Source organism: Colletes gigas, unplaced genomic scaffold (genome assembly GCF_013123115.1).
Source record: "Colletes gigas isolate AHSC1104 unplaced genomic scaffold, ASM1312311v1 Colletes_gigas_Sc00007, whole genome shotgun sequence".
Classification (NCBI taxonomy): Eukaryota; Metazoa; Arthropoda; class Insecta; order Hymenoptera; family Colletidae; genus Colletes; species Colletes gigas.
Genome location: NW_025106636.1, coordinates 8317442 through 8332403, shown reverse-complemented (window position 1 = coordinate 8332403; position 14962 = coordinate 8317442). Strand labels below are relative to the sequence as shown.

Genomic DNA, 14962 nt, shown 5'->3' with positions numbered 1-14962 from the left:
GCCACTTTAATTAGTAATGCTGTAAAATAACAGGGTATACCATTCAATTTATTATTTAAAATGGAAAACTGATGTGACAGTCAACAAATTTCATTAACCAAATTATGTATAATAAAACCGAAGGTTAACAAAACATTATGACACAATTAATTTGTCGATCGATAGAATTACATAATTACCTCAAAAGAATATATTACCCCTCGTAATAAATTTAAATAAGCGTAAAACTTGAATAACGTGCTTCGAAATTATTAACATAAATTAAGTCGGTTTAAGTAGACTGCACGTTGCAGAGGTTATCTATTTCAAATATTCGTTTAAATAATGGAAAATCGAAGTAATAATATTTTTATAAGTCATTGAATCGTTACTGTCGCAGAAAAATCTAGTTCCATTCTACGTATTTGTGAAACTCGCGGAAAATCTGGTGATACCATACAAGCAAGCACGCGTTCTCCACATTGCAAAAATAGGTTATCTTTCTACGCCGCATTTCACTTCGTACTTTCGTCCTGGTAGGCGACTGGTACATGCTTTGCTCGTGCAGTTTGAAAGAGAGAAGACAAAGAAAAGAAGGAAACATCGAATTATTTTGTTAAATCCGGATTATTTTTCCGTGTTTGTTGCTGCGTAGGTGAAAGGACGGAAAACCAAGGACGACGTACTGCTTGTGATACGAGATCGACAACCAAGAACAGGGAACACGTCTGTCCTTTAACCGTAGCGGGCTTTAAATAAAACGCGTGACTGCAATACTGAGATAACAGAATTTTCGTCATACGCTCGAGATAATGTTGTAAACAAGGCAAAGGAGGATGACAGTGTTTTTGGGACAGATTCGAATCAATGCGAGTAACGCGAAATATATTTTCACGGGAGTGATGTTTAGGTTATCCCATTGGATTATCGTCGATATTGGCACACGATGAAATACCATGGATATTTCTCACGACAAACTTTCTGATTTTACGGTCATTTTTCGTCCGATGGAACTTTTACGAATGTCTTCAGACATGGTTAACGTGTTCGCGATAATGAAAGCGGCGTGCATGACTTGAATCAGGTTAAGTCGCTCCGAAGCGTTGTCCGCATTGTTACCCAAGAAGTTGTTGCTCGGATTACTGCAAAAAAAAAAGTTTGTAAACGAAACCATCCAACGTTTCGTTTTTCTGTGTCGACGAATGTCAAATTTATGTTACGGTACGAAAGAAGGTGATCAGTTTCAAATTTGAACGTGTAATGCAACGTGTATGGCAAAGATACAAAATCGCAAAGTTACAGTGAAACCACAAGTCATAAGTGGGAAATCGTCGAACCGAACGAGACAAAAGAAAATATACCGTCTAATATCCGAATTTCGTTAAGATATTACCGATTGTTTCATTGTTACTATAATTTTTACTTGAGAAGTAAAATTTGTTACATACGATTTGTAGATTTAATATCGATTTTAAAAGCAGTTAATAAAATTAAGGCAATTTTATTTATTGGCACAAACGAAAAGAAATGTTTGTTTTTCTTAGATAAGAATTCAAAGCAATATTAGATTTAATCTTCCAAGTGCGGTGCTATTAAAATAACACAGACAGTTGTATAATTTATTAATATTTTGAATATTAATTTATATTTATTTTGAAGCATTGTATAGATATTTAAAGAAGAAAAACAAATGATCTGTTTGCTGTATAAGTCTTCTAATTAGTATTTTTACTTTCTAAATTGACGCAAGCTTGTTTTATAAAAACTTTATTGATGAAATCTTTAATGTTTACTAGTATTAAAATCTTGTCCATTTAACAAGTAACATTATGCTCTTGATACCTTACAATTTTATCGCATTAATGTTAAAAGTCATGTTATTCATGCGTAAAAGCAAATTGTGACAAATAGAATAATACTGAGTGCTAAGCTGTGATGTTATGTGGTATACTTTGAATACAGTGTTCGTGCCATTCCTTTCGTACATTAGACATTGGCTGCGATTAATATCTTGTGAACATCCTCATGAGAATTATAGAAATTTAGAACTTCTTTAGGAAAAGTTGCCTTTTAGTAGAAATTTCAATAAAACGGTTTGAAAAACTTCAATCATGACAGAAATCACCCTTCAAGATTTACAAAAACTTCTCATATACTTCTCGAAAAACACTTATCGAGCTAAGGATGCGGACAGCACGGTAATAGTTTTATAAGAGTGTTGTTATAGCTTGCATTCCAAGGTCTCCAATTCTAAAGGATATTATTGTTCTAGAGTCAAGCAATTATGCAAAGATGTCTGCTACTCACTGATTTAGATTATACCCACTCCATAATAAATAATAATGGAGGTGATCTCAGTGCACACTATCCTAGCCATCTTATCATTTTAGAATATGAGAAGTATAGAAATCCAAATATGTGTGATACGCCGCCACCACTGCCACGCGCAACAGAAACTATATACGAAAGCATGTATGATCCAAATAAATTGAAGGAATTGATAAAAAGTGCCAGATTTGCCAGGTGTCGTTCAAGATTTCCACTGCCAGTAATATTGTATAAGGGTAGACACGTATGCAGATCAGCCACGTTGTCCGGCGGACCAGAGATTTATGGTAGATCTGGACTAGATTATTTATTTGCCGGTAGTGAAGGAGTAGTATCTATTCAGCAACAAGTGGACGAAGCTCGTGCGAGCGATTCTGTGCTTTGTGATTGGCAATTATTTGATAAAGTTAGGCATCAAGACATCAAACTTCTAAAAACACTTAATGTAGGAACAATTATTGATTTCATGGTTGAGAAGAAGAAGGTCAAGTTTGGAATGAAGTAAGCTAATCAATGTGAATAATAACTCTTTGTGCATGTATTTTTTTCAAAAATTAATAACTTAACACCAGTAATCCACTTTCCAAATACTTTTTGTTATGTTTTTTTCTCAACCCTTAGACGATTGCACGAAGTGCTTCATTATCTCCATATATTGTTAATAACTTGATAATTTAGCTGAATTAATATTTATTATTTTAATCTCTTTAAATTAAATAATTCAAATCTCCGATCGATTAAAAATCCTAGACGATGCTTTACGCATTTAACGCATTATATATTGGCGCGAGCAAGCAAAATTATGAATTCTATTTTTAAAATATTTATAACGTTACTTATTCTAATAAACGATCATTATTTAATTAATAATTACAGCAATATTATTATTTTCCAAAAAAACACGGCGCATTAATATCGCATAAATGAATCAATTGGTAACAATGTTAGTGTACTTGAAAATGAGATAATAATGTACAATTGTACTTTCTTTTTTATTTGGAGTTTTTAAACATTTAATTCTAACTAGTCTTGTTGCAACAATATAATCATTCAGAGGCAAAGAAGAATGCTGAACATAAAATAATTACCACACAGTTTTCTAGTTCTTCACAGATTCGGTTAAGTTTCATAGTAGTTAATAGCATGATCAGTTTTTTTTTTATTCTATGAATCCATTTTTAGAGGACGTTAAACAGAGACTCTTTTGTTCGGTACTCAGTGTAACTTCCTCGGAGAAAGTAGACAAAGAGAAGAGGTACTCAGACTTCACCCTAATTTCACTGCCGTATCCTGGATGTGAATTCTTCAGGGAGTTTAGAGAAAACGATTATCTGGCTAAGGGTTTAGTGTTCGATTGGTCTCAGACACATGTAGATGCACAAATTGGTGTGCCAGAAGATTCAATTTCTACTCAATTGCGAATTAATTGGGAACAGTACCAAGTCTGGGATCTAGTCAAGCTTTCTCAAAATTATTTAAAACTGATATTACGATACTTGAGCGATAGTAGTAGCGGAATGTTGATACACTGTATCTCAGGTATTTATGTTTTTTTTTTTAGCAAACAATGCAATTTCTGGCTTAGCGAATATTTGATATAAATAACGAGAACCGTTTACAGGTTGGGATCGCACACCTTTATTTATTTCACTGTTGAGGATAAGTTTATGGGCCGACGGTGCAATTCATACGTCGCTGAACGCGTATCAAATTCTGTACTATACGATAGCGTACGATTGGATGCTGTTTGGTCACGATTTGGAAGATCGATTAAGCAAAGGAGAAGAAATATTTTTCTTCTGTTTCTATTTTCTAAAACACATCCACGACGAAGAATTTAGCGTTCATCCGCGCCACAACAGATCCAGACACGCGGTTCTACGCAACGATAGTGACTCGCAATTAGATAATGTTATGTTCGATAGTGAATCTGTAGTGACCCTAAGCTCGGTCAGCTCCAACTTAAGTCTGAATAGTTGGTGTAGCTCTGTTAGTCAAAATAGCAGGGATAGTCAAGATAATAATCCACCAGCGGTGTTTCACTGTGCTTCCACAGAGAATCAAGACGATTGTCACAGTAACGGGTATGTTTACTTCTAACCGTTTAATTTGTTATTATAAAAGCACATACGGATATATGCATATAGGGGGTCGTATAAAGCTTTAATCATTGAAGTTTTAAGGCTCAATCTTCAAATAAACCAGTATTTGAAGCTTGAGGCTTAATTTCGTTCTCCTTAATTTTGTAAAATTTCTTTACAGGAATGTTGTTCCATGGTCATTCTATCCTTCCCCAAATAAGGAAGGTATTGCTCATGGTTCACGATCACCCCTTCCTCCGAATCGAACTTCGCCTGTAGCGGTTCCTGTACCAGGACGCCTCCGACAACGAAACGAATCTTCGTCGTCTGGCGGTTCTTGGCAGATGATATCGGGAACCGGAAGTTTACGTGGTTCCACGACTGCCAATGCTCTGCTCGCGGACGGATTAACGTCTTCTAGTTTAGTTTGCAAACCCCTTTGCGAAATTTGTACAGGTCACGCATCTCAAGAATCAAGCACGACAATTATCGAGGATGAAGCATGTGCATTGTTAGCACAGTAAGTACTAAACCTTTCGAAAATATATACGCAGCCATGATAAAGATTTGTAAGATTGGTCTCCTTAGCTCTGTTACTTCATGTTAAAATATTTTTACCTTTACTGTTCGCGTTCGCGTGTGTTTCAGATCCCGCAGAGAAAAGTTACAGTGTTTAAGAAGAATATTTTATAACGCTTATAGTCATACTGTTGGATTCCGAATGAAAGATAATTCTGAATCGAGCGGTTTCGGTCAGCTACTTGGTAATTTTGCCGAAAAAGTAGGGATTCTTTCTGTTCAACGCACATCCTTGTGACTATAATGTCCATTAACTTCCCACAATCATGAGTTTACTGTTATTGATTCCTTGACTCAATTCAGAATTTTATAAAACGCTATGCAATGGAAATAAAACAACTGTAAATTATTGTTTATGTGAATATTGCATTGTTACACAAGAAGCAGCGATTATATGCGTGACGTAAATAAAAAAAATTGATATTTTTGTATATATATATATATATACATATACATATATATATATATAAATATTTACATGTATATCTGTATGTAAATATGTGTCTGTCTACTACTTGTTTGCTTTACATTTATCACGTACAAGTGTATTTATTACTACTATCTGTATGAAGTTATTACTAGCACAGATGTGTAGTAATTAGCATTGAAACAAAATTATAAGAATGTTAAAATCTATAAAAGAATAACTCTGGTAGATCATTTACCCTTTAACTCTCTAATTATTTAAATGAAAGAGAAAGGATTAATGTCCTTTGTTTATTATAAAATTACAAATTCATCACATGTACAATCCTGGAAGGTACAACATGCTCTCTGCATAAAGGACATTGTGGTTTAGTGTTCAACCAATCGGTAAGACAAAACCAACAAAACAAGTGGCCACATGGTGTAGCAGTTGTTGGCACTCTTTCAAGACACAATTGACATGTTAATTTAGTGTGTTTCTCATCCAATGGCACATATTTATTGTCATGGCTATCGTTATACCTGTTTTGCCAGATTTTTAATACACAGTTTGCAAGTGTAGCAACTCCCAATAACCTTAATCCCCAACTGATACTATCAGTAGGCCGATGACCGGATACCTTCAAATTTAATAATGATTGTAGAATGAAAATTTATTTATATTGAAAAAGAAACCCATTACACAAAAATTACCTTTGCATAATCAATTCCTGTTAATCTTTTACCTAAGCTGTAATACCTGCCATACATATAAAATAACCCCTTATGAATAACTATAAAGATAGGTAACATGTTGCACATTTTTGATATACATGAATTTAGAAAGGTGACAGCCACAGGAGTCAATTCGCTCTGAGGATGATTAATCCTTAACTGTAATTTTTTTAATATTCTTAATAATGCCTTTTCTCCAAAACATTCTAAAATCACTGCTATTATCCTTACCTAAATAACATGTTAATGATAAATAGTAATACATTACTGAGATCCATTTTACATTGGTACTTAAGTACATACAAGTAATGATGGAACTTTGCGAGCCTCTAAATTGGCTTGCACTATTCCCGTGTATTCTTCGCCTAGCGTTTGATTTCCCATTCCCGATGTAAAAAAGAAGTAAATTAGCTTGAACGGTATATCGGAATGAATAAAGGGCAAGGTACCCGATTGCCTCCCAATAATCTGCAGAACATCTATAACTTTTTCTCGCAATTGTTTGACAAAGTCATCGTCTCTTTGATGCGATCGAAGAATTTCTACCTGACTTGCACATTTCAATTTGCGATGCTTTTTTAATTCCATTTCGATCGAACACTTTTTTAACGAACCTGTTACATTTATGATGGATCGTGAAACCGTACTGTTTTAGTCAATCGAGCACAAATTACTAAATCACGATTGCCGTATGTAATACATTAAGAATACATACGCATATTAATGATAAAAACTAACTTCGAGATAACATAACCTCAACTATTAAAAAGAAATTTACCGCCTTTTCCTTCATTAATTTATAAGTGACGATTACACTAAACGTTATTACTTATTGTCTTCCTATAGAGAATCGAAGAAGCAACTAAAACCGTACAAATATTTCACAAGAATTAAAATATGCCGCAAAAATTGCGTTATACAGCAACACGAACATATAACAATCTTCGTGGCATGTAAGGAGTATCCATAGTTGTAACAAAATGATTCAATTTCTTTTTTTATTCAACGTACTAATTACAAAATAGTTTGTAATTAAGTATGCATGTATGAACATATATGCAATGAAACACATTTAATTCGAATAGAAGTGCACGCGTGTCTTTTTATATATTGAACATTTTTTTGTTAAGTATTTATACGAATAAGAATAACTTGATTGACATATTTCGAGAGACATTGCAATGTCTTATTTTGTATTGTAAATGTGACGAATCTTTGTTAATAGGTGATTCGGTAAAACCATTTTTTATGCCGAATTTAAAATATGATGTAAAATAAGCAAAGACTTACCAATACCGCAATGTACCTTTTCCTCGTTTAGACACCGATATTACAAACTCAAAAAGTTCAAAACCAGGATTTCCATTATTTACCTCGTTCCTTATGTCGTTGTAGAAACAGCAATCAACTGGTAAAAATCAAACACGAATTTCTTGTAATTTGAAAATCAACGTTCCTTATAACAGTTTATGCAATTCGTATTAGAATTTTGTAAAACGGTTGGTTTGGTCACGCATGCGTAGTAAAAGCTTGTGCTTACAAATACGATTTGATTTTAGGCGGTTATGGTCAGTTATTGCAGTCGTTCGTTTTAAGAAATTAAGGTTAAATCAAGATACGTTATACGTATCATATAAAAAAGAATTTATTAACAATAATAATAATGTACTATTACACTATACAAAAAATGTATGGTATATTGACTGTTTGCTTTTTCTAGCAGAGTTCTCGACATTTGAAAAACTTTTAACATGTTTTAGTTTTGTTTGATTAAGAAAATATGTTATTCATCAAATTTTAGTTATACGAGTATAAAAACTATATTAACTTTATAATTTACCTAGTTGTTCGTTTAAATTAAAGCGGGAAACATGTTTGCAAGAGCTCGTACTTTTTTTTTGACGTGAAGTGACGCCATTATTGTTCTTTTAAGCGCTCGTAGCGCCAAACCAATACACTTTACATGTAAATTCCGAAGTTACTATTTACACGATTGCATACATTTATAATTACTATACCATTGAAGTATTTCAATGATATCAAGGAGAAAGGATATTGTATTGACTTTTAAATATTTTATTCACAGAAGAATACAAATTATTTTAGTGGAATAAATCTGGAAGAGTGAGTGGCACCAATACCTGGCCTACCGTGTTTGACAGGTTTATAGGTGACAGAGAACTCTCCCAAGTAGTAACCAATCATTTCTGGTTTGATTTCCACCTGATTAAACGTCTTCCCATTATATACACCAACTATGGAACCAACCATTTCAGGTACAATAATCATGTTACGCAAATGGGTCTTAACAATTTCTGGCTTTTCATTTGGCGGTGTTTCCTTCTTTGCTTTCCTTAGTTTCTTTACTAGTGCCATAGACTTTCGCTTCAGACCATGAGAAAAACGCCTCCGGGCACGAGCGTGCATCAAAACCATAAGTTGCTCACTGTAACCAAGATTCATAGACACGATGTGAATAAATCGACGTGATTTACGAACAATGTAACTTTTATGCTTATAGAAGTTACGATGTTACAAAAATTGAGTATTTTATATGTTCGATTCGTTTAGTTAACTAATCGAACGAATGACAGTGAACGATACCCTATAGATCGTGAAAATTTTTCACGAAAAACACTCACTTTGGCATATCCAGGAGTTGATCGAGATCAACTCCCCGAAAGGTAAACTTTCGGAAAATCCTCTTCTTCTTCTGGGTATCTTCCGCCTGAAAATCATGAAGGAATTATAAAGAGGTTATGTGTACGAATGAAAACTATGTTTCATCTTAGACGATAATATTGTCTTTTCGATATACAGGAAAGCGATACAATTTGTAACAATCTATGCGTATATGTTTTTTATAATAGATTGAAAAGATTAAATTGGATATTCTTTCTATCTGTGACACATACCTCTGCCATGTTTTCAGGTGCTGGGATAAACGACAACAAGAAATATAAATGTGTGCTTTCTCGTGAAAATCAATTCTACCACTAACTAAATGTTACTAGATGGGTAACAGAGCTGTTATTTTTCGTACCAAACGCAGTGATATTTTTAATCGATATTGTACAATCCTCTTAACTCGTTGACTTTTTTCTAATAGGATTATAAAATAAGTAAATTATTTCACGCTTCGTTATAACAGAATCAATTTGACATTAAAGTACACATAAATCTTGGAAATTATTTCATAAACTCTAAGCTTAAAAAAGATATGTTCGCGTGCAAACATCAACCACTTTTGTTAATTCTGAACAATTTGAATTAAGATTCGAATCATAGTTTAACACGTTGATTGTCATGCACAATTTTTTATGTTTAGGAACATTCTCAATATATATTTAAATTATGGTGCAAAAAGTACAATTATTCAGTAGTTCATAATTGTATATGTTGTTTGCAAATATTAATGTTATTCAGAAGTTTACAGACCTGCGATTAGATCTAATCATAGAGTTACTTCAAAGACTTGGATTTTGAGGTTTTATACCACCGTGAACCGACGTATGTGAGTGTTCGAGTAAAGAAAAATTCGACAAGATACATCCTAACCCTATTTTAGTTAATCTAACCTTTAAAAACCCCGCTTGTGTGCCATGTTACATTTTAGTTTCTGACAACAATATGCTGCCAAAGGGGCGCTAAATCTTGACTACATTAGCGTATTCGCATATTTAAGGGGGAAACGCTTATACTACATTTTCATTGGTGTTGAACAACATTCAGTAAAATTAAGAAATTGTGTGCAATAGCACATGTTTGAAAGACTGGTGCCGATTGTTGAGCACGTTGCGCGTAGTACGACTCGTTCGCAAAATATGAAATATATATTAGTGACTGGTGGTGTGATAAGTGGAGTCGGCAAAGGTGTTATTGCAAGTTCCTTTGGGACTATACTTAAACATTGCGGCATTCATGTGACATCTATCAAAATCGATCCGTACATAAATATAGATGCCGGTACATTTTCCCCGTACGAGCATGGTATGCTATTACAAACAAAATTCTTTCGTCTTTCCTTCCTCCCTGACACGACCGAATGTTTGAAATAACTTTTCTACGTTTTTGAACATTCTATATAGCCATGTGGCATCAGAAGCCATTTTATACGTTGCTGTCGCCCGCGCAGTTTTACGCAAAGGGTTAAATTCTTATCTAGATAAAATTTCGAATAACGAATGAAAGATGAATGATCGTTTATTCGTTATTCGTCGAATAAGAATTCGAGTTACAGTATAAAATCGTAATTTACATCGTACGAACAGAAATACATTTATATTATGCAAATAAATTATTAGTACCGTGTTTGTATTAGTTTATTACGCGAATTAAATTTTACCCGCCTTTAAGTTCGAGCAATTATTTTCCCTCTTTGAAACGAAATGTTGAATTTGACAAAAACCGTTAAATAGCGTGATTTTTTTTTTATCACGGATAAATTGATTTTGTAATATTTTTAAATAAATAAATTAAATTGTACGTTCTAAAGGCATATTCTTTTCTCGAGAAGCGTCCTTTTATTGTCTTTATATAATTACTTTTGTTAAGGGGAAGTATATGTTTTGGATGATGGAGGTGAAGTAGATTTGGATCTGGGAAATTATGAACGATTTTTGGACATCATTTTACACAAAGATAACAATATAACAACAGGGAAAATTTATCAACATGTTATCTCAAAGGAAAGACGTGGTGATTATTTGGGAAAAACTGTTCAAGGTATATTGTTTGGTCCATTCTATGTTTGTAGTAATAAAAGGTTTGAGTTATCAAGTAACCAGTATTTCATTTTGCATTTAGTGATACCACATATAACAGATGCTATCCAAGAATGGGTTGAAAAAGTGGCACACCAATCAGTAACACAGGATGGTGATAAACCAGATGTAATTATGTTTTTTTGTATTACTAATTATACTCAATTACGTATGTAAATTGTTTTTAATGATATGTAAATTAATGTATGGATTATCTATTTCAGATTTGTATTGTAGAGCTGGGTGGTACAATAGGAGATATAGAAGGAATGCCATTTGTAGAAGCATTCAGGCAGTTTCAGTTCAGAGCCAAAAGGGAAAATTTTTGCTGTGCTCATGTATCTCTGGTGCCACAAGTAAGAAACTATTCTTGTTTAACTGACTTCCCTTATAGACCTTGACTTTGAACTTGAGCCAAACACAGGCTCTGTTTAGTTTTAGCCTCTAGGATTATGTAACTTGTACTCTTAAAAGTTTGCAATTAGAACCACAGAATCATGAATTATATATGCTCAGGAATGGCAACAATCGGACGTTTTTTTTGTTCTATTTCTAAAGATCGAATTTGCTGCATTTTCTAGCAATAAATTCACATAATTAAATAGAAATTAAAAGGAAAATTAATTTTGTTTTCAGCCACGGACCACTGGCGAGCCGAAAACAAAGCCAACGCAGTCCAGCGTGAGAGAACTGCGTGGATTGGGCTTGTCTCCTGATCTAATAGTCTGTAGATCCGAGAAACCGATAGGTGACTCCGTGAAAGAAAAAATTTCAAACTTTTGTCACGTTGCTCCACAACAGGTAAAGTTCCTTTACAGTTTTTATATCGTTTATTGCGCAGCGGCGAGCCGCTCGATGCGAATGTTAATTACACTATTTTACACACTTCGATATTATACGCGCATTATTTCTATTTAAACTTGAAACCAAAATAATTAATGCGTTGACTGCCATGATGGTCACTGATACGCGACATTTTAAACCTACAACATGACTTTCGCCCGCGAATGGCGGATGATTTAGGATGAATATGTTAAACGAATGCAAGGTCATATTGACCCACGATTAAATTTAATTCGTTTTTAAGGTCGTTCGTAAACCGAAACTATTTTCCCCATCGGGAAAGCCAAGTAGAAACCTCGTATCCTTCTCCCCATTTCAATGTGAACATAAGAAAAGTCTCAAATTGCACAAAGGTTGAACTACAGTTGCTTAAGGGTGATTTTAATTTCTTAGGTCATAACCATACATGACCTGACATCTATATACCGGGTACCACTATTGATGGAATCCCAAGGTGTTATTGAATTTTTAAACGACAGACTGCAATTAAACATCGGAATGCCACGTCCGCGATATTTCATGCGAAAGTGGAGAGACTTGGCTGATCGTATCGATCACTTGCGAAAGGAAGTGAATATTGCATTAGTGGGAAAATACACAAAACTGGAAGACTCCTACGCTTCTATCACAAAAGCGTTACAGCACGCGTGCATAGAAGTCGGCTACAAACTTAACTTAACAGTAAAGTATCAAATATAACTTTTTTTTGACGGTCTATATAGAGCGAGGCATTTCAAGATGGCCGCCCGAATAACTTCTTTGCTTTTTGTTCGTCACCAAAAGTAAACAAGTTTTTCGGGCGGTTTGCTCCAACCGTTCATAATAATAACTCCTATTATTTTATATGATTCCAATTTTAGTATATAGAAGCTGATAATTTAGAACAAGCTATGAAAGCATCCAACCCTGTTTTGTACCACGAAGCATGGCAGTTACTTTGTAAAAGCAAGTAAGCTCTCATTCCTTGTGCAGGGTGAATCGTCCAAGATCGATGATTTTTTTTTCACATCTTTATACGTTAATTTTACTATATTTAGCGGTGTCATAGTACCAGGAGGTTTCGGTAAAAGGGGAATGTTAGGAAAAATGGAAGCATGCAAATGGTGTAGAACAAACGACAAACCGTTCCTTGGTATTTGTTTGGGTTTACAAGTAGCGGTCATTGAATTCGCCAGAAACGTTTTAGGCTTGGAAACTGCTAACAGCACAGAAATCGATCCGCATACCGAGCATCCACTAGTTATAGATATGCCAGAACATAATTCTGGCCAAATGGGCGGAACTATGAGACTTGGTAAAAGGTGTACACGATTCATAAAGGATAGTTCTGTTATAAGTTAGTAGGCTAAAGTTTTAAAATTTAAATCATATCTGCACGTGTTTACCCGTTTATTCAAATTTTTTTGAATTGTCCCTGTGCAACGATAGAACAATTATATGGTAACAAGGAGTGGATAAAAGAAAGGCATAGGCATAGGTACGAAATTAATCCAAAATATATTACTGAGTTGGAAGAAGCTGGATTGCATTTTGTTGGTAAGTAGTATAGATATTAAACGCTATGGAGAATGTCGTATGATTTCCGTAGTTGTTCGAGAGGAGTACGTTCTTAGCGTGACGTTAGTTGTAGAAAAATTTAAATAATGTACTTGTGTCTCTGCCAGGTCACGATGAGGAAAACCTGCGTATGGAAATTGCAGAGTTAGAGGGGCATAGTTATTATGTTGCTACACAATTTCATCCAGAATATTTGTCGAGACCTTTGAAACCTTCGCCTCCATTCTTGGGATTGATTTTGGCTAGTGTCGATAAATTAAAATTCTACTTGTCTAGAGGTTGCAGACTTTCGCCTCATCAGATTAGCGATAACGAGTCTGGTAATGAATCAACAGTTTATTAGATTCGTACTAATGCCCATTTGCTAGGATTGGGACGTTCTTCGAATTTTTTTTTTGTATAAATCGAGTATTTTGTTCGCTGATCAAGCATGTGGGAAGTTCGTAGCATCTGAACGTGTTGTTTCATCGTCGGAACATTAATGTTCGAAAAATAATATCTAGACAATATTACTTAAACGTTAATATCTAAGTAGTCCCAATCTCAGTTTCCATTAGTTCAATCGTGTAATGTGTATTGGGGGATTATCATTTTCAACAGAAGACGACTATCCAGAGGAATTAGAAGTACAAGCCAATAAGCTGTCAATGAGCGATGCAAGTAGGAGTGGTAGCACGACATCCGGTACCAACGATTAAATCTGAATTCGTGTTGCCATAAAAATATTTTTAATGACAAAATATAATTTCGTATGTACATACGTTAGAACGACGAAAACTTCCTATAGAAGCAGACGTAGGATATACAGTTAAACTTATATGTGTATATACAGGGTGTTCGGCTACCTATAGCAAAAATTTTAATGAACGATAGTAGAGGCCAAAATAAGACGAAAATCAAGAATACTAATTTGTTGATGGAGGCTTCGTTGCAAAGTTATTAACATTTAAAGTTCTGCCTGTAGAATGACAATCCGCTAAACAGCTGCGTTCGCGCGGACGGTTGCGGCAGGCGAGTGCTAGTGGTTCTCACGCAGCATGAAAAATTCTGCTTACCGACATTATCGACAGCCTTAGATTTTTGTCCACTTATGGGAATGCGAACACCTTACGTTGAATAAGATTCAACCTGTCTTATGAAAATCCAGAAGGGCATATCAAAACTCGCCCGACGAGATTTTCACAGAGAAAGGGTGAATGCCAGTTCTAATACACAATGTTGTGAACAAAAATCACCCACATGCGATTATACACGCCCCACGATTGTCCACAGTGTCCACAAATAATCCTTTCAGGCACTAACCACTATGCAATTAAATAAACACGTACCGCGATTGTTATTCGTGAATGTCTACGTGTACGTGTATCACGATTCTTCCGAGTTACTTACGAATAAAACTGTTATTAATTTTTCAAATACACTTCAATTTAAAAATGTAAACAGGAATTTAATAAGTATTCGCTGATTGTTTATATCACTGTATTTCTTACATGCTACTTAATACATAACTGTTGCGTGGACTCTCGCGACCGGTAAAATTGGAGTGGCGCGAAAGGAACGCTTTCCGAAGAGTAAGTTATTACTATCGGAATAGTTGGAATAAATGAATGTAGTACTGAACGAGCATAGTTGACTTTTTGACTGTGTAACGTGGAATGTCTATTTCAGGTCTGATGTCGGTATTTACATGGA

At 34.5% G+C, this 14962-nt stretch overlaps 5 protein-coding genes across 8 annotated transcripts in view; 2 read left to right on the top strand and 3 right to left on the bottom strand.

The window, feature by feature from the left end:
* The window catches only part of LOC122396381 (IQ motif and SEC7 domain-containing protein 2), an 81006-nt gene extending 73486 nt beyond the window's left edge, over positions 1–7520 (bottom strand). Inside the window, exon 1 of one of the 3 annotated variants that reach the window (XM_043394717.1) lies at positions 7481–7520. The gene's annotated coding sequence lies outside the window, so the exon portion shown is untranslated. Of the gene's footprint in view, positions 1–7397; positions 7430–7480 lie in introns of those variants that run through there. The other 2 variants (XM_043394712.1, XM_043394714.1) reach the window with 2 other exon arrangements.
* On the top strand, positions 1781–5362 carry LOC122396382 (myotubularin-related protein 14). The gene is made up of 6 exons (XM_043394719.1): positions 1781–2177; positions 2252–2808; positions 3527–3846; positions 3929–4391; positions 4570–4908; positions 5037–5362. Exons 1-6 carry the CDS (start codon positions 2091–2093, stop codon positions 5203–5205), a joined length of 1935 nt encoding a protein of 644 aa, XP_043250654.1. The 5' UTR covers positions 1781–2090; the 3' UTR covers positions 5206–5362.
* Positions 5623–7040, bottom strand: LOC122396384 (peroxisome biogenesis factor 10). 2 transcript variants are annotated; one of them, XM_043394722.1, is made up of 3 exons: positions 6411–7040; positions 6087–6266; positions 5623–6013 (listed from the first exon to the last, which is right to left on the bottom strand). In XM_043394722.1, exons 1-3 carry the CDS (start codon positions 6693–6695, stop codon positions 5696–5698), a joined length of 783 nt encoding a protein of 260 aa, XP_043250657.1. In that variant the 5' UTR covers positions 6696–7040; the 3' UTR covers positions 5623–5695. The 2 variants fall into 2 exon arrangements, with proteins under 2 accessions (XP_043250657.1, XP_043250656.1); XM_043394721.1 differs by having other exon boundaries at positions 5625–6013; positions 6087–6338.
* Positions 7521–8167: 647 nt separating the features above from the next.
* LOC122396140 (40S ribosomal protein S15) lies at positions 8168–9091 on the bottom strand. The gene is made up of 3 exons (XM_043394287.1): positions 9023–9091; positions 8750–8835; positions 8168–8553 (listed from the first exon to the last, which is right to left on the bottom strand). The coding sequence occupies exons 1-3, from the start codon at positions 9029–9031 to the stop codon at positions 8205–8207; spliced, it is 444 nt and encodes a 147-aa protein (XP_043250222.1). The 5' UTR covers positions 9032–9091; the 3' UTR covers positions 8168–8204.
* A 722-nt stretch (positions 9092–9813) lies between these two features.
* Positions 9814–14093, top strand: LOC122396444 (CTP synthase). The gene is made up of 11 exons (XM_043394846.1): positions 9814–10097; positions 10662–10832; positions 10914–10999; positions 11095–11226; positions 11507–11671; positions 12107–12394; positions 12574–12662; positions 12751–13049; positions 13142–13249; positions 13378–13590; positions 13871–14093. The coding sequence occupies exons 1-11, from the start codon at positions 9869–9871 to the stop codon at positions 13966–13968; spliced, it is 1878 nt and encodes a 625-aa protein (XP_043250781.1). The 5' UTR covers positions 9814–9868; the 3' UTR covers positions 13969–14093.
* The last annotated feature ends 869 nt before the right edge of the window (positions 14094–14962 follow it).

Bases quoted from the DNA above. Each gene is read 5' to 3' on its own strand.
- LOC122396382 (XM_043394719.1), top strand. From the start codon at position 2,091: ATGACAGAAATCACCCTTCAAGATTTACAAAAACTTCTCATATACTTC. The intron at 3,847-3,928 runs GTATTTATGTTT...AACCGTTTACAG, and splicing joins GTTGATACACTGTATCTCAG to GTTGGGATCGCACACCTTTA. The intron at 4,392-4,569 runs GTATGTTTACTT...ATTTCTTTACAG, and splicing joins GACGATTGTCACAGTAACGG to GAATGTTGTTCCATGGTCAT.
- LOC122396384 (XM_043394721.1), bottom strand. From the start codon at position 6,695: ATGGAATTAAAAAAGCATCGCAAATTGAAATGTGCAAGTCAGGTAGAA. The intron at 6,339-6,410 runs GTATGTACTTAA...CATGTTATTTAG, and splicing joins GCAAAGTTCCATCATTACTT to GTAAGGATAATAGCAGTGAT. The intron at 6,014-6,086 runs GTAATTTTTGTG...TTAAATTTGAAG, and splicing joins CAGGAATTGATTATGCAAAG to GTATCCGGTCATCGGCCTAC.
- LOC122396140 (XM_043394287.1), bottom strand. The intron at 8,554-8,749 runs GTGAGTGTTTTT...TCTTGGTTACAG, and splicing joins CAACTCCTGGATATGCCAAA to TGAGCAACTTATGGTTTTGA.
- LOC122396444 (XM_043394846.1), top strand. From the start codon at position 9,869: ATGTTTGAAAGACTGGTGCCGATTGTTGAGCACGTTGCGCGTAGTACG. The intron at 10,833-10,913 runs GTATATTGTTTG...TTTTGCATTTAG, and splicing joins TTTGGGAAAAACTGTTCAAG to TGATACCACATATAACAGAT. The intron at 11,000-11,094 runs GTAATTATGTTT...TATCTATTTCAG, and splicing joins AGGATGGTGATAAACCAGAT to ATTTGTATTGTAGAGCTGGG.